Source organism: Trichomycterus rosablanca, chromosome 20, assembly GCF_030014385.1.
Source record: "Trichomycterus rosablanca isolate fTriRos1 chromosome 20, fTriRos1.hap1, whole genome shotgun sequence".
NCBI classification, from domain to species: Eukaryota; Metazoa; Chordata; class Actinopteri; order Siluriformes; family Trichomycteridae; genus Trichomycterus; species Trichomycterus rosablanca.
In genome coordinates, this window is record NC_086007.1 from 6333434 (window position 1) to 6352913 (window position 19480).

The 19480-nt window shown below is 37.0% G+C and overlaps 1 protein-coding gene across 6 annotated transcripts in view; it reads left to right on the plus strand.

The window, feature by feature from the left end:
* The window catches only part of robo2 (roundabout, axon guidance receptor, homolog 2 (Drosophila)), a 413761-nt gene extending 409101 nt beyond the window's left edge, over nucleotides 1–4660 (plus strand). For all 6 annotated transcript variants that reach the window (XM_063016372.1, XM_063016371.1, XM_063016377.1 and 3 more), the window contains 2 exons: nucleotides 488–688; nucleotides 1115–4660. In XM_063016372.1, coding sequence (XP_062872442.1) covers nucleotides 488–688; nucleotides 1115–1116 — 203 coding nt within the window. In that variant the 3' untranslated portion in view covers nucleotides 1117–4660. The remainder of the gene's footprint in view (nucleotides 1–487; nucleotides 689–1114) is intronic.
* Nucleotides 4661–19480: the final 14820 nt, after the last annotated feature.

The following is a 19480-nucleotide window of genomic DNA, read 5'->3' on the forward strand; positions in this document are numbered from 1 at the left end:
TCTAGGCTCAAGTGAGTCACGCAAGTTAAAAGCAAGTAGTCAAGTTTGGATCTAAGAAAGCCAACTTTCCATCTCAGTGTGATTATTAGGTGACTGGCAGTTCCAGATTTAACCTGCTGCTCAATTAGGCAGCCTGCTGGGAGGAAAAGGACCTGCAGTGCACAGCCTAGTTTCTATACCCGGCTCTTATGTGCTGCTTGACACAGGTCTCCTTCAGCTGCAGGTGGACTGAGAGCAAACCCAGCAGAACGGACGTAACTTTTTCTAGTGCACTTTTACACATCCAGTGCAAATCAGCCTCTCTGTAAGCGTGTGTCAGATCAGTATACAGAAAGAGCATCAGGGTCAGAGAGCTGTTAGAACTGGCAGTCTGTTGGAACAAGCTTAAACTACTGGAAACAGACTCTTAACAAAAGGATGAGAAATTTTAAAAAATTCCATTTTTAAACCAATTTTACACAATATTCTATTTCTATATTTTGTACAGAAGAGGCAATGCTTCCCTACAGCAAACCATCATTTCCATCACCTGGGGGACACAGTTCTACTGGTACCACGTCCTCAAAGGGCTCAACTGGCCCACGGAAAGGAGACGGGTCACGAGGTCATCACCAGCGTTCCAACACAGAGCATCCCGACTCCAGTTACATGGGGACCAATGGCCAGGGACAATACTCTGGAGAGTTATGTATGTCTGCACTTGTACTAACTATATATTCAGTTTAATTCACATGCTTCATTAAGGAATGGGTTGGAAAAATGTCAGTTTAACACGAACATCATTATAATTTATTACATATTTATTAGAATGGATTTGGATGTGTATCGCATTGAACTGTAGGGACATAAATTGGAAACAGGCTTGAATTAATAGCTAGATTGACATAAGAACTCCAGTTAAAAACTAAATAAGGAGCCTTTGGATGACGTACATGTCTTGGCTAATTACTTACGTTTGGGGTAATTTTGTAAAATTCATTTTACCAAACCATTCCTTTATTTACATATTATTAGATGCCTCTCTATCAGAAAGGTCATTTAGAAACTTAAAAGTTAAATAATTGATGTGATTTTAGATCTTGAATTCATGGAAATAAATGTGTGTTCTTAACAGAGTGAGCAGCCGTGGATGTTCGAGTCGAATGCCTTGACCTGCCCTGGAAGATGCCTCACCCGCTCAGAGTAATGGACTTGTACAGTGTCAGGAGGAAGAAACGATCATGTTTAACTGAAAATGGAAACAAAAAATTGTAAATGTGATGTAAAGACGGACTTGCGACTCACAATGTTGATTTGATGTTTTCTGTGCATTCAAGAACAAACAAATCACCTTCCTTTTCTAATAACACTTCATTAATCATGCAGAAAAAAAAGAAAAAAAGAAATCGTTGAAGTCACTTAACTGGAAAAAGGGAAATGAATTTCCTGTATATATATTGTCAGCATTGAAATTGTTGTTGCGTTGCTATGCAAGCCGGTTTCTTTCGCCTCATTGTTAGTCATTTGTATTATATGTGAAAAGCTGTGGTGCCATAAAAACGGATATCCTTATCGTCTGTCTTATGTTAACACTTCTCTTGGGTTTGTATTTAATCGTTGTTCTTAAGAATTATGATTAATTATTTTTGTTTGCACTGTAATTTTGGTGAAAAGCACAAAAACCACAGCTCCTGCTGACATGAAGCACCGGGGGGAGGAGAAGATGGTAGAGGAGTTGCTGTACTGTAACTAGAGAGAAAAAAGTTTATAGCCATGTACAGAGATATATTAAATACACCTGCATCATCGCAGGATTTGTGAGGCATAGTTGCACGCTAACTGTTAACAATGGGGTTCTCCTGAGGCTATGATGGAGGGTGGCATCCTCTTGATACCAGAGAGATGGTATATAAACGATTGGTTTGAATTTTATAGTGTGTGGTGTCAGACCCTGTTTCAATTAGTCAAACCAAATGTGGTCACATTTTCAAAAAGCCCAACTGTCTGTTGAGTGCTATTCAAATCTAATGTTCTTTGTTTAGTTTTTCTTTGTTCTTCTGAAGTGTGGGATAGCAGACTGAACTTCTTTAAGATTGGTTGTACTTAGTCTGTTTCTAGTTTTTGTTTTTTGTTTGTCTGTGCTTCTCCGATCAATATTTCACCACTTCTGCATCCATTAGACAGCAAATGTCAGGTGGACAATGTGAGCAATGCTTCTAGATAATGATTTCTGAATAGGGTTTCTCTCTGGTCCTGGCTTCGTCAGTCAAATATGTTTAAACTATTTATGATTATTGTTTTTCGTATTTTTTCTATAGTGACTTCTCTCAAAGACGGAACCTGAGCACTTAAAACAAGAGCAATTTAAAAGCCATATGAACAATAATGTTTTTGTGTCTTGATTCTGTAAATCGATGAGAATAAATCTTCTGTTTCAGTGCTTTTGTAAGACCAGAGGTGTGTGTCAACGAAAGTTCGTTGTTTGTAGTCTGAGACCCACACAAAACGTTTTTTTTTTTTTTTTTAATTATCAGAATTAGTAATCTAGTACTGTACAAAAGTCTTGGGCACACAACATTTAATATAAAGTTCTTGTAGAATCTGTAGAAAAGTACAAATGCTGGAATTGCCAACATTATTCTTTTCATCTAATATTTAAGAAATGCATGCACTTTAGGACTTCTGTCAAATAAGGCTTTGGCATTTGGAAGGTTTAAACTACCATCTTTATTAGGGCAAACTCTCTGTAATGTAGTTTTAAGGCAAAGTGCTCACATTTCATTTTATTTTGTCTTTATTTAATATTTAATATTATTTTAATATTTGTTTATTAGATTATATATAACTTTCAAATGGTGTTTCATTTTTATGTGCCTATGACTTTTGCACAGTGCTGCATATCCTACAAAAATGATTTATCAATTCATTTATCAAGCATTAGTTCCTGTCCAAATAAATTTACATTAAAAATGCAGGTTTATTCTGATTTCCAATCACTTGTATCTTTCTGTTACATATAAAACGAATGCAAAATAATTATAAATCTAATCATATTTATTTTTAAAGCACTTAATTTATTGGACTTGCATCCCATATGATGATCTTTATGATTAGGTTCATATCCCAGATCCTCAATTGTTTCCAGATTATTTACAGTCTTCAGCTATGCAGAGAACACTGTAATGCATCGTTACGCAGTTACAGTATTTCTATTTCTATTAATTCTGATTAAGTGGTGTAGATTTATAAGAGGAGTAACCTGATACATTAGCATGCTTGGCATTTGCTAGCAATTATCGATACTATGACATGTTACCATCTTACTAATGTATGTCAGAACGTATATGAGGGCAGTTTTAACACTGGTAGGTTTTACCGGATCTTCAGTAATCAGAACCACATCAGGTGAACTCCAAAAGAACAAATCTGCAGACACGGTTTTCACTGCCTATCTCTATTTACAATGCAGACCAATATAAACATTTCACTTACCTTTTACAGACCACAACACATGTGGAATTGTTAGTTTACTTGTTTTATGTTCTTTTCTTCTAGTGATTAGAATTAATTTATGTAAAATTGTACAAATGGAATGTTTTTTTTACTCTTGAGCCTTCAGGAGAAATCTGGTACAATGACTGTTTTTGGTTCTGGTTTTTATTTTTATATGAATGATGTTGCTGAAGAATGCTTTAGAGCTTTCTCTGACCTGAGTGTTGTCATGTCGTATCCATGTTTCTCTCCCAGCCCCATCCTTTCAGTTACAGTGTCCAGTTATTTGGAAAATGAGGTGCAGAGAGTATCTCAGGTTATTTTTCATATATTTCGGTGGTTTTATGTGAGTGTGTGTATATATGTGTAAATATTCATATGTATTCTCACACAGACCGTCATTCTGGGGTTACTAATGAAATGTGTCCAATGGGCCTTTTATTGTAGTTTTTTTGCCTCTGTTTATGGTGGATTGCCATGCCTTGTATCTCATTGGAAGATGTGCCGGTACACTTTCTGTCCATATGTTCATAAAACAAAGATGTCAGTTACAGAACATACCAAAATTAATATTGATATTCCTAATGTCTAATACATTCAGTGTCTTTTTTAATGCTAATGTTTTTTTTTTTCTTCTTAAAAACAGTGTTGTTGTTTTTTTGTATTTATTAAAACAATAAAGGTATATTGTGAAAATTCTTAACCATTGTGGAATATGAAATGTTTGTTTTATTCTTAGATTTGTGCCACGGTCGGCCATGTCAGATGCATTGTTTCTTAATCTGTCATTGGTGGATATACTTTACTTTTGGCCATTTGCAGACAATATGAAATCACTGGAAATGCTGTTATTTACACATTTGTATGCCTACCCAATGTGTGAGGATCAGCCATGCTGTTTCTTATCTGAATTTGCTCAAAGTAAGAAGAAAATAACAGTTGAAACAAAAACAAAAACTAAACTGTTAAGTGAAAAGTGTACAGAAAACTCAGTTTTACATTCAGTTGTTTTTCCTCTGAACAAAGCGTCTATCTTCACTTGCATGTCCTTGTTCAAGAACAAAAGGGACCAAATGGAGAGAGAACAAACTTGTCCTATTCTCACTTTTATGTTCTGTAAAATAAAATCCAGAGTTTCTTTGCTTCCCTTGTACCTGGATCACAAATAAAAATATTTTTGAAAAATGAACCATATGCCTTTGAGAATTGCAGATTTGAATGCACACTTATATTTATTTTAATATATTTAGTATGTGTGTGGGTGGGGGGTTTCCGAATGTGTTCGTATTTTGGTCAGCCACATTCAACTTATCTGTATTCTGCTGTGCTCACCAGGTGAACATCAAAAAGAAAGCTAAATAAATGTCTCCCAATATACAGACAGAATTCACAAAAGTCTTTGAAAAACTTGCAGAAGAAAGTTTTTCAAAGACTAAAAAACATGACTGGCTCAGTGAGAATGAGAACTTTTTGCTTTTGTGCATTTAATTATGTCATTACAATCACCTTTGATTTATAAACGCTTATTAAACATGAGAAGGATGACTAGGAATCAAACAGAGCTGAAAATCCAAAATCGCATACTTCCATACTGAACAGTACGCGAAAGCAGTATGCGAGAGCGGTTGGTGTGTCTGAATACGTAGTATTCATTAAACAGTACGCGAGGGCGGCACGGTTGCTAATTGGGTAGCACTGTCGCCTCACAGCAAGAAGGTCCTGGGTTCGATCCCCAGGTGGGTCCTTTCTGTGTGGAGTTTGCATGTTCTCCCCGTGTCTGTGTGGGTTTACTCCAGGTGCTCCGGTTTCCTCCCACAGTCCAAAGACATGCCAGTGAGGTGAACTGGAGACACTAAATTGTCCATAACTGTGTTTGATATAACCTTGTGAACTGATGAACCATTTTTGAGTATGTAAACAATGCACACTTGCAGTCCACTAATCTATCCCATAATTCAACTGGAGCTGCAAAGGTGTTTGTAGCGAAGAAGCTTACTGCTTTACCGGCTGGGCAGTGCTCACTGCCTCCAATTTAGTACGTACTGTGTAAGTATGTGATTTTGAACACAGCCTTTGTTTCTCTATTTATAGAATAGAAAGGAGGTCTCATTGTGTTCTTTATTTACTGTGCCCTCTTTAGCAGAGCAATAGTACCACACAGCTGACTGCACTCGTTTCATCACACATTACCGCTACTGCTGTTGGCAGCAAGGATGCAGAAGTAATGACAAAGCCTTTTTCTGCTAGCATAGCAAAGTTTCATGCCTCTTTCCTCTCCATTTTTTACCCACTTCAACAAGTGCTTTTTTTATTTTACAAATTATTTTTTGAAAAATGTGGTCATGCACTTTCCTGAATTAAATACAGTCTGCAAACTAGAGAAAGAACCAACATAAGGTGTTGGGCCAACACAAGCTTCCAGAACAGCTTCATTATTTTTTTTCTGACAAAATATTTTAGTTGGTGTTTATCACTGTCTCTTTCTGACCACTGAATATTTTTTTTGTACTCATCTTGGCACCACACAAACTACCATATCACACTTGTCACTGTTTGGTCTAGTGGTCCCTTTCTTTTCATGAATGGAGTGTAGGGGCAAATTATGCACAGCTATGGTCAGTTACTGTGTATATATAATACACATCATGAATTGATTAATGTTTTGGTCTGCCAGCCACACTGTGTGTGTGTGTCTGTGTGTCTGTGTGTGTGTCTGTGTGTGTGTGTGTGTGTGTGTGTCTGTCTGTCTGTGTGTCTGTGTGTCTCTCTGTGTGTGTGTGTCTCTGTGTCTGTGTGTGTGTGTGTGTGTCTGTCTGTGTCTGTCTGTGTCTGTCTTTGTCTGTCTTTCTCTCTCTGTGTGTGTGTCTGTGTGTGTGTCTCTGCGTGTGTGAGTGTGTCTCTCTCTCTCTCTCTCTCTCTGTGTGTGTGTGTGTGTGTGTGTGTGTGTGTGTTTAGGGTGCTGGTGTGGTACAGGGTTGGTATGTAGGTTAATTAAAGGAAACATTTCTTGCTGTGAATGCTCTTATTCGCCTTCCTCTCTCTCTTTCGTTGTTCGCTCACTTGTTCACTTGCTTGATTGGTAGCAGGTAGTGGAGCGAAAGAGGGCAGCAATACCAATACAACACCATTTATCATACATGTCATCTACACCCAGCCAGCTTCTGGAGACAACTACAGGCAATTCTCCCTTTCCCCTGTCTCCTCTAGTATATTTTACAGCAAACTCATTTACTGCATAATGTATTTTACTTTTAATAATACAGTAATTCCAACCTGTAGTAATGCAAACATCTTGTAATTTATTAAATGATTCATTAAAATATAATTGGAAAATGTTTAATTACAAGAGACAGCTATTGCTCAAAGTTGTTTGCATCTCTTTAATTACCTATTTACACCAATAAACATTAAAAATTAACAATATTAACAACAATGGCACATAATTGCTTAACGACAGATCAGTGATGTTTGTGAATGCTCTGTTTAATTAACGATCACCCAACAACAAAGTCAACCCCTCCCTTTTGCACTTGGAAAAGAAAGTACTAAAATGTAATTCTTCTTCTCGCTGGGGTGGTACCCTAACAATTTTGTACACTATATGGCACACACCGCTACTAATTACTGAGTTCAGGACTTCTTGCTAGCAAGTGTGTCAAATGAAAAGTACAATACAATATTTGCTGTCAACTTAGTGGCAACCGTTTGTGAAGACATGACTCTGTTTCAGCATGACTGTGCCATGTGCAAGGTCCTAAAAGACAAAGTATGACAGGTTTGAGATGTTCAACAAGCACATGACCAAGTGTCCACATACTTTTAGCCATGTAGTGTATATATTATTTTGCACAGACTTGCACATAAAGTCTGACATTAAAACATACAAAGTAAAAATGGAAAAGACATTCTAGAGAGTTCCAACTTCTCTGTTTACAAAGCCTGAGACGACAGACCTATAAATCAATAATGAGAAACTAGTGCAGATCTTTCATAGCAGAATAGAACATTATCATTCTGAATGAGATTTTCATGTTCATGCTCATTACACAGCTTTAGCTTTGAGTTTTACACTTTCAATACATTTCTATTCCATTTTTTATCTCATTCTTTTTCTCCTCATCCAGACTGCACCTTTGTTGGAGCCCTGTTTGATTACACTGAGCCATTCAGCTTTGGTTTGCTGGAGCTTGACATAGCAATTCAGAAGCAGTTTCCCCTTTATCTCGTCTCTTTTTAAGCAGTGGGATGACATGGAAAAATACATTGTTGCAGAAATAGAATAAAAAAAATCCAAAAATAAAAAGGAGCAGAGACACATAATAAGACTATCATAAAAGGAATTGTAGATGACCTTCAGAGCCTTTAGACTGGACCAACAGATTGTGTACCAGCAGCACCACTCAGGATTGCCTAATGAGCATCTCTTAATCAAGCCCTAATTGTTGGAGCATGATTGTTAGTGACCTGGATAATGGAAATGGTCCTGATTAACGATGTGTGCTTACACACAGTAGGAGATACCGCCCCATACCCCAAACTCATTGAGTCATTAAGTAATTTATTAATTAAAAGCTAGCATTGAGGTAAAAGCAGTTGATCAACCAGTGACAGGTATGTATGAATGTATAAAAATTTTAAATAAAATTATTGCATGTTTTTTGCATCTATCATTAAATATTATATTGATATAATTTCATTAAATATTAGGCATTTGACTTAACATTATGTTTTTATACTGGGGGTGTGATCAACTACTTTAGTTTTTTTGCATTTAAAATACTTTTAGTGTATATATCCACTACACATTTACACACATTATCTTTTTACTTTGTTGCAAAGTTTTGGGATGTGTAGAGTAAAGGTAATTAAATCAATGCAGCTTTGTGGTTCAAATTTATTCCATTCCACATATCAAATAATTTTCAATCTCAAGGTTAGGAGGGTGTCTCTAATATATTCACAATTTTAAAATCAATACTAGACTTCTCAGTTAAATTCATGTCACGGACACAGAGTCACAAAAAAACGTTGATTCATATTGACTTGAATTTGGGGTTTTTTTTTTATTATAAAAAACTTACTGATTAAACGAGTTTCTTGATCAAATAAATTCAATTCTCTTATAACATGTCACTGTAAATTAATCTCTTCATGTTTCTTTCAAAAACGTTATGCCTCAGTACCATTTGCAAAAAAGCAGCGTCATATCATGATCCTCAGTACTGAAAAACATCACCTCAGTACTGTAGATATTGTTTTTGTACATGCAACTCCAATTTGCATTTTAGCCTTATATCTTTATTACTTTTGAACATTATTCTGATAATTATAAATTTACTTCTTATTCAAACTTTCTGCATGTATTCTTTTTTTCAGAAGATGAGTTTTGTGTGGGCTGTAAGGATAAACAGGACTTTGTTGCAGTATTTCTTATTGTTTACTGTGCAGTTGTTGTTCCTGATGCTCTCAATCTTTTGTTGAGTAACAGCTGGCTTTTCTGTTACGTTATTTATTTATTATTAGTCTGAGAGCACATTGTGAAATTGTGCGTAACACAACTGCATGTCGATTTGTGATTCCATTAACTTTGCAAATGCAGATTATTGAACCATTTGTACAAAAAAATGGTGTTAAAGCAGTTTGCTGATCATCAGCATTTTCCATTCTAATGGTTTAACAGTTTAGTCTGAAAACTTTAGAAAGCTCCTTCTCCTTTACTGATGTTTCTTTTTGCTTAATATCTTCCCAGACAATGACAACAAGTTTAAATATTCTTAGTGATTTAGTGATATTATTTTAATATAGTGACTAAAATATAGTAAAATTAACAAAAATAAATGTGGTTAAACACTTTCCTTAAGAGATAGAGTCATTAAGACATAAATGTAAAATTTTGCAAAATTGCTAATGTTTCTTTAGTTTATTCCCACGCCCATGTGCAATGTAGGGCAATTTATAGTAGCCAGTCCCCTCACTGACATGTCAGGAGATGAAATTAAAGCAGAGTAACAAACAAACAACAAATACATATATAAACAAATAAATAAAAATAATTAAATAAAAGGAGAATGTGATGCATTCTACAAATATGTTGACCAAAGGCAAAGATCAAATCTGGGTCAATGGAGTTGTGTGGCACCAACAATACCTGCTGCACCACCTTGCCACCAGCAGGGGGAAATAAGTTTTTAATAGGTAAAAATAACTCGGAATGATTTAAAATGATTGGGTGTGAATGCACTTTTGTTATGTTGCTGAACATTTAATAAAAAAAGCTGTTTCTTTGAGTGATGTACACTGATGTATTTACCTGCACACCTGCACTGCACTTAAGTATGGTTATCTCATAATTACAGTTGTGTGCACAAAGTTTTGGCGTTTCTTGTCAAAATCGGATTCCGTGAAGAGTAGTAAACACGATCTCTAAACCATGGATGCCCAAATGTTTGCATATGACGGAAAAAGTGTTCGGTATTACTTGAAAGTAGCAATTAACGTGTTGATGCATTGAACGCTGCATTAAGCTACAGGTAATTGGTTCAGGTGTTAGAAGCAGTAATCGCCTGTACTGTGAAACACTGTTGTAAACACTGAAGTATCTGGGTTAAAGTTACTGAAATCACTTTAAATAGAGACAGAATCACGGAGTTATAATAATGATTTGCCAGTTTCTTTATACATAAGTAAAAATCACTAATAATTGGAAGGGAAAAACGCCTAAAGTCTTTGTTATTGCTATTAAGGACTTTACTGTGTGTTCACACTGCACTGAAACACTTGGGAGTGTCGAATAAGCTCAAGTAGGATAACTTAGAAACAATTTGTAATTACTTTAAGAGATTTTATCTATAAAAGTGTCAAACTAAATGAATACTTGCTGCTAATTGAGGAATCTGAGCTAATGTTTTCCTGCAGTGCTGTTAACTGGCTAGCTATAGAGCTTAGCATTAATAAGTGTTCACAAATCAAGATTTACTTCTAAATATTGATGATGTTTGTTTGTCTTATATAAGAGATAGAATTGCTCTTCCTAAGCTTGCTTTTATTAAAACAATGCAAGAAAAATAAAATAAAAATGGCAGCATTGTCTATTTCAGTCAATCAGTACTTTAATAATTGCTTTGGCAAATTATATTCTATTTTATATTCATTTGAACATTGTTGTTCAACCATCTGCCAATTTGCGGTGATACTCCCGTTTTCCTTTTAGCAGCAGAAATAAAACATAATAAAACTATAAACACTAATTCATATACAATATTGCATGTAACATATTACTGACATTAAGTTACTAACAGTAAAATGCTAATGTAACAATAAGATTGTATGACCACAATTGAAAGTACTCATCACTAAGAGTGTCCATGTTTACGTCTATACAAGGTGCATTTTTAAATTCCTGTTTTTCTGTAAATCAAGAGTAGCATATAATAAAGAATTTAGAAATCAACAGTTGGCCATCTGTTAGGGGCAGAGGTAGCTCAGTGGTTAGGGTACTGGACTAGGGTGCTGCCCCACCACGGCCGAGTTGTTACTGTTGGGCCTATGAGAAAGCCCCTTAACCTTCAACTGCTTTGTTATTTTCAGGCACAATTGTACGTCGCTTTGGATAAAGCACTGACATTGGGGGAAATTGGTCGGTCTTTATTCATCATTGCTTACACTGGCAAGTACTCTGGTACTAAAATACTTGTGCTTACAAGAAATGATTTCATTACACTGTTTGTTATTGACTGACAGGATTTTGTAGTGCTCTTTGTCCCATAAATGATAAATTTGTGGTCTAATTTGGTACATGTAACATGGGTACAGCTCATCTGTTTTTGTGCTGTAATGATGGAGAAAGAATACAGCATGCTATAATTTACTAATTCATCAAGCATAATCTTTTGTGCTCTCATAAATCCCATGCTTCAGGAATGGATAATCATGATCATTACTTTTAGTCGTATGAGCGGCGCCACGGCATGGGACTCTGGGTGTTTTGCATGAGGGTGGTGGTGGTTATTAGATATAACCTCTGCAATGACACATGTCACTGAAGCAGCAAATTAACACTAGGTAATGGTTGTGCTATAAGAAGAAGGATGTGGGGAAACTGATAGTCTGATCTGTTTCTCTCTGAATCTCCTGAGATCCGTAAACCATCCCTCACTGCACCTCTAGCTGTTAATAGCCCATCCTCTAATTTTCCATTTATCTTTCTTTTCATTTGGTTCATTTGGCTAACCCTTTCAGATTCACATTTATTTATATGTTTACTAATCTAAGCATACAAATTAGACTTTTTTGTTTTATGGATTTTCAGTTAACAAACATTTTTTGTTTTAATGTCATGTTTTACACTTTTGGTTACATTCATGACAGGAACGGTAGTTACTCATTACACAAGGTATATAATTTCACAAGTTTATATCAAACACAGTCATGGACAATTTTTAGTGTATCCAATTCACCTCACTTGCACGTCTTTGGACTGTGGGAGGAAACCAGAGCTCCCGGAGTAAATCCACGCAGACACAGGGAAAACATGCAAACTCCACACAGAAAGGACGGGGATCTCCCCACCTGGGATCGAACCCAGGACCTTCTTGCTGTGAGGCGACAGTGCTACCCTCTTAGCCACCGTGCCACCCCTGGACTGTAGGCAGGTAAGTCAAACACTTTTCACCCAGATTATTTTAGACATTTTTATTATGCACTTAATTAACAATTCCATGTTCTATGGCATCCATAAACCTTATTTTTATAAACCTTTATACTTATTTTCTTTGTTTCATGTAAATAATAATGTAGATTCAAACCTTGGTTATACCTGTATCTGTAAAGAGCAATTTGACCACGGCTTGTTTCTCACACTAATCTTTATTATTACCAAGCTGAAGATTTTTTCACTAAGCCTATAAAACATTTGATTGTATTGAAGAAGTATTTGTTATTAAACATTTAAAATTTGCACAGAACAGCATCAGTCTAATCGCTGTGCATATACTGCCTCCGAGGACTACAAGTCACATCTCGCTAAGATCCAATTTGTGTTACAGTCGCCAATTACTTTCACGCTTGACTTGCTCCCATCTCAAACAGAAAGAGCAGATTAGCAGCTACATGTCTGCAGACTGGAGCCCCTAATTAAAAAACACAAACCTGCAAAAGAACATCTGCTGATAAAGTGTTCAGGAGCATCAAACCAAACTCTTCCATTAACATTATGTATTATCCTTTAATTGTTGAAGTGCGGGGACGTACCATTTTTCTTTATTTATGCAACAGTTATGAAAGCAGAACTAATTTGCTTCATTCACATTTCATGTGTTGTGATTGTGTAGATATTATTCAGTGTATTATTATGATCAGCGAATGTACACCGATCCTTGTTTCTACAATCACTGTCCATTTTATCAGCTCCACTTACCATATAAAAGCACTTTGTAGTTCTACAATTACTGACTGTAGTCCGTCTGTTTCTCTGCATGCTTTGTTAGCCCCCTTTCATGCTGTTCTTCAATGGTCAGGACTCTCTCAGGACCACTACAGAGCAGGTATTATTTGGGTGGTGGATCATTCTCAGCACTGCAGTGACACTGACATGGTGGTGGTGTGTTAGTGTGTGTTGTGCTGGTATGAGTGAATAAGACACAGCAGCGCTGATGGAGTGTAAACACTTCACTGTCACTGCTGGACTGAGAATAGTCCACCAACCAAAAACATCCAGCCAACTGCGCCCCATAGGCAGCGTCCTATGACCACTGATGAAGGTCTAGAAGATGACCAACTCAAACAGCAGCAATAGATGAGCGATCGTCTCTGACTTTACATCTACAAGGTGGATCAACCAGGTAGGAGTGTCTAATAAAGTGGACAGTGAGTGGACATGGTATTTAAAAACTCCAGCAGCACTGCTGTGTCTGATCCACTCATACCAGCACAACACACACTAACACACCACCACCATGTCAGGGTCACTGCAGTGCTAATAATGAGCCACCACCTAAATAATACCTGCTCTGTGGTGGTCCTGTGGGGGTCCTGACCATGGACAGGGTGAAAGCAGGTTAAAAAGATATGTAGAGAAACAGATGGACTACAGTCAGTAATTGTAGAACTACAAAGTGCTTATATATGGTAAGTGGAGCTGATAAAATGGACAGTGAGTGTAGAAACAAGGAGGTGGTTTTAATGTTATCGCTGATCAGTGTATATCTTAATATTTAAAAGGTGTCTGTGTATACCTTTCAGTGATATATGATGTGTTTGGTTTTCTCCGCTGGACTGTCATGATGTTAGCCACATGCATTTACATTGTAGTCAGATCTGGCTGAGGTAAATTGAAGTGAGAGCCTATTTCTGTGTTTCCAGGCTGACAAAATGTGATTAATAATTTAAATTTGATTAATACAATTTAAGAAGACACCTCATGCTCAGAATTAAAAATGTGATTTCAAATGTGTTATTAAATATTTAATCCTTGGTTTTAAACTTTTGAAGAAGACGAGACTGCTAATAGAGAAATATCTATCATCTTAAGGTAAAACTTTCCTGTGGTGTGGTTTGGTGGGTTTAGCGATGGTATTTTAAGACTAATTCATTATTGAGGGTCAAAATTGTTTTCATTTCATTTTTGTCAACTGCTTTATCCTGGTCAGGGTTGCAGCAGGTCCGGTTCCACCAGAAAATCCTGGGTGCAGGGCAGAAATACACTGGTCAGGGTGCCATTCAGTTGCAGGGCTCCGGCCACCCCCACCGTTAAACATCTCCCTGTTAGCCAATATTGTCTGAGTAGACCCTGGCCAGCGATAAGATTCAAACATGGCTCTCAGTTGTGTTGGGCTAGCGGCACTATCTAAGGCCTGAGCATGGTGCCAATCTATCGCAGGTCTTTGGCCACTCCCAGGACACGGCCAATCATGTCTGTGTAGATGCCCGCCTGGCCAACAGCACCGTTGATATACAAACTGCATTTACATTTTCGGCATTTAGCAGACACTTTTATCCAGTACTGTGACAGTATATTGTCTAAGCAATTGAGGGTTAAGGGCCTTGCTTAGATGCTCAACAGTGGCAACCTGGCAGTGGTGGGGCTTGAACCAGTGACCTTTCGATTACTAGTCCAGTACTTTAACCACTAGGCTACAACTGCCCCTACTTCACTGTTCAGTCTGTTTTTATACTTATTTTACAGTTTATCTACACCATAAAGGAATACCACTAAGTAAAAAGTGAACTGTGAGTTATTTAAAGCATGAATCATGTAGCTTGTTTTATGTAATTGATTCTATTCACCCGGTAGTAGTGGGTGTGGCTGAAAGACCTGAACTGCTAAATGATATGTAATTCCTTACTTTATGAGATACAACACTCTTACATCAACACTTACATTTTTGCTAATGTAGCAGTGAACTCAGTACACAATCAAGATATAAGTAAATATCCAAAATGATTGGACTTGATACAACAGAAAACACACACATGCACACAACCACTTCTCTCCTGCTTGGTTGACTTCCTCCCTGGATCATTCTAATGAAGATAGATTCATCCAATCTGTTTCTTGACACCAGCACAAGAACAGGGCTAGCCATCCCTTCACGTGTGTCATCCTTTCTTCCACTCTCCCTCTCTCACGTTTGTTCTTTGAAGATCTCTCTCAGAAGCAGATCAGGCAGTGATGGTGCACTGCAAGAGCTGGACTGAAAAGGGCAAAAAAATTGTCACCCTCGTCAACGCGAGCCCCAGAAAAGAAACAATATCATTAATCTCATGACATTTCAATATTGTATTAACCTTTCTAGTGAAAAGTGTGTGGCTCATTAGTCTAGTAGAGGGAGAGGGGAACATAGTAATCAATAGTACAAGCTTTCAACAGGACTTTGAGTTATACTGCAGTGTGTAGATGCACTTGGCCTGCAGCTGATATGATAAGAGAGTGCCTTAACTAATTACGCCTGGGTGACGAGGATAGAGCGCTATTCAATGCATTGACATGCAGCACTGCACACTTCATCAGAAATGACTGGAGCTAAGCAGACCAGCTAGCAATGAGCAAGCACTGAACAAGACAAATTACAAGTTAGTGAAGGGAAAAGGCTAGGAATTACAGTAAAGAGCAGCATGTTTGTAGCACGCTGGCATCAGAGGGTACAGGATGGCAACTACTCAGAAATTACAGTACAAAGAATTACCTGGCATGCAGAAGTTTAACAAACAGGGCATCACATTTATTTGTGCTGTATAGTTCATGCAACTTGTATGCAAACAGGGATTGTATTTACTGTGTTTAGATGTTTGTAGATAACTGTTGGCTCACATATTATTTAAACCCATGCAAAATAGGGATGCAGGTTTTTGCCAATTTATTTTAACTCATTATCAGCCATTAATAATCGATGGTTAATTATCAAATATAAAATACATCACTTAGCTATATAGCAACACATCTTTATACTTTTTAATGACATAGTGAGTGGGTAGCACTGTCGTCTTACAGCAAGAGGGTCCGGGTTTCGATTCCCAGGTGGAGTAGCCCAGGTCCTTTCTATCTGGGATGTTTTGTAAAATGTAATTAAAAGAAGAATCTGGGATTGGTTAATTGTTTGGTTACTTGTTATCTAACTGACAAAATACATAGAAAAAGTTTTCTGTATTTTAATTGTAAACCAAATCTAACATTTTTGGTATTCAGGGGACGTTTTTATCCAAAGCAACTTACAGTATAGTCTAAGCAATTCAGGGTTAAGGGCCTTGCTCAAGGGCCCAACAGTGGCAACCTGGCAGTGCCATGGTTTGAACCAGCAGCCTTCTGCTTACTAGTCCAGAACCTTAACCACTAGCCTACAACTGCAGATCTTACAGTTTGCATAAAAGAGAGTATAATAGAAGAGTTTATAATCTTTAAAAGTATATATTAATAGATTGCATTAAAGAAGAGCATGACAACTCACTTTGTAGATAATGTTAATGGCAGTTTAGGATTGGCTACTTCTCTACAAACAATAACAATCTACACTTAGAGAGGCTTGAGAAAGCACTTGATTTACTACAGTGTACAAGAAGTTTGTTTCCTCTGCTCTGCGTATGCAAACTTGAAGCTGTGTGAGCTGATGCTTCGCCGGCTTTTGATTAAGGCCTCAGAAAACATGTCTTTTACCAGTTAATCCATTTTAAGCCTGGTGAGAATGTAACATTTAGCAGATGAAAGCTTGGTGGACTTTGTGTGTTTGTTGGAACGACAGAACAACTAAAGATAAGTAGTGGATGTGTGTTTGTGTTAGAAGGAAAGCAAAATCCAGCAGAACCCCTCTCTTTATTCAAAGCTCTGGTGTCTGCTCACCCATATCCTAGCCTCTCATCCATCATCATGCTTCATTCAGAGCGACTCTGTTCAGCAGGTCATCTGACTGTGAAAACATGCCAATTTAGTCCTATTATGTGCTCACGGCCAGCTTCAAATGTTTAGACTCGGTCCATCATCATTGAGCTTTAGCTTGGTAATTGCCAGTGTCAAGGAGTTTCTGAATGCAGTCGCTATAAAACAGAACTGCTAAAGGCTTGATTGTGTGTTTACACTGTGGATTTGCTTTTAGCTGAGTGCTGATTGTTAAATGTTACAGGGGTGAAAATGTGACCTTGCTCAGTGCTGTACATAGTTCCTTCCACACATCCAATGCCTTTTCATTAAACTTGGTAAGTAGTTCTGTTTACAACTGAATGAAACTAATTATTGTAACACATGTAAACAAAATAATTAAAGTGTTTAACTTTGAATTAGCAAAATCACACTGTACAGATTGTACTGATCAACTTTTTGTCCTTTCAGTAAATGTTTTTCTAAATGGTTCATTAGACATATTATTAGCCACTCAGTATATAGCAATAGAGAAAACTTAGAATGTTTAGCCTTTTTATTATTATTTTTGCATTATAGATAATTTTTTTTAAAGCATTAAAGAGAACCAGTAACATTTAATATTTGTCTAACCTATCCAGCCATTTCTATTTTTTTGTAAAAACATAAGTTTGTAGTTTGAGAGATACTGCACTGTTTTACTACAGAAGCTTCATTTTTTAGGTACAACAGTTTGTACAGGCTGTTTAAAAATGTCTTTAATTTTTCATTGTAATACTTGTGGCTCAGTCTAATGGGTGCTGACAAATGAAATAAAAACCTGTATGTTTGTATAAAGGTTTACTGGTTTCACAATAATGATATGGAGCGCAGAACTATCGCACAAAGACAAACAGTATGTGGACATGCCATCTGTTTAAATTACGGCATGATAGAGGAAAGATAATCATCTTAGTAAGATGGTAATTTCCCTGAAGGCTGAACAAAACTACGTTGTCAGCGTTTGTTGACAGCTCCTCAGTCCATTTAGACCTAACAGATATATTGCCAGTGATGGGAGTGATGACAAACTTACTGTCAATCTCTGCTGATTTGGCTTGTTAAAGTGCTTCACTACTGGCACACGTTTCCTTTCATAAATCTGACTAAGCATCTCCTCGGTGATAGGGACCGCAGAGAGATGGGACTTTCTAATGTAATTGATAAAAAAATAATTATGAAGATGAAAAATTGTCTGCTACTCAAGCCAGGAAAAGATCGCTGACGTCAGCCTGGAAGCTCAACAGGGACGAAAGTGAGAGAACATTGGCTAATAAGGGCATGAACAGCAGTAATGGAATATGGACCAGAGTGACTGGAACTGCTGTTAAATTCACATAGCTGTAATAACTTTAGTGTTATTAAACTAATTGCAGTTTGCTTTAGGTCTTAAGAAGTTCAGTTTGATTAGGTAATGTAATTAGGTCAGAATCACTCGCACAGACAGTTTAATTTTATAGGAATTGTTTTAGCTGATTACATACGCCTACACACACACACCTAACATTTGCTTGTAAGTTTTTTTTTTTGTTTTTTTTTACTTTTCCATGTACCTAAATGTTCCTAAATGTTTGGTTTTGCACTAATAACTTAAATGCATGTGTGTAAAAGTGTAAGCGTTTGTTTGTGATAACCTTGGGCAGATGGAACGCCTTTATTTGTCATATATGTACTCACATGTGTATAATACAATAAGATTCTCTTTCTGCATATCCCAGCTTGTGACAAATCAAAACTGTTTGGCCACATGAATCGGTGGTTTGTCAGATTTAATCCCATAGGTGGGATTTAAAGAAATCAGTTGCAGCACAAAAGCCATAAAAAACTCAATGAGGTGGAAGCTTTTGCGTGAGAAGAATGGGTGAAGAATCCATAAAAGAGGAGTCTGAAGCTTATTAGCACTTATCAGAGGTTATTATCAAGGCCAAAGGATTTTCCACCAAGTGCTGAAACTGGGACTGAATAATGGTGCACGTGGACATTTGTCTAGAGATCTAGATGTTTTTCATTTCAACTCTTGTCAGCTTATGTTATAAAAATTGCATGTATTTGTCAATAAATATTCTTACTCTGCCTTACTTGGGTGGCACGGTGGCTAAGTGGGTAGCACTGTCACCTCACAGCAAGAAGGTCCTGGGTTCAAACCCCAGGTGGGGCGGTCCTGGTCCTTTTTGTGTGGAGTTTGCATGCTCTCCCCGTTTGTGTGGGTTTCCTCCCAGTCCAAAGACATGCAAATGAGGTGAATTGGAGATACTAAATTGTGTTCTATACTAAACTGTGTTCGATATAAACTTGTGAACCGATGAATCTTGTGTAATGAGTAACTACCGTTTCTGTCATGAATGTAACCAAAGAGTGTAAAACATGACATTAAAATCCGAATAAAACAAACAAAATTCTGCATTGGGCCCAGTGTTTTCTAGTGTAACCGAGCCTGCCAAGTAGTTTCAATATTTATGTGTAATACTAGTTCTTTTTCAACATGTCCTTTATTTACTGGCTTAAACATAAATCATTCCCTTTCCATTTCATAATACATTGCATGTGTTAATCTTATAGTATCATTTAGTATTGTTGCACCCTTCAAACTTATATTTGCTTAAAGATGTTGATGTGATGTTAGAA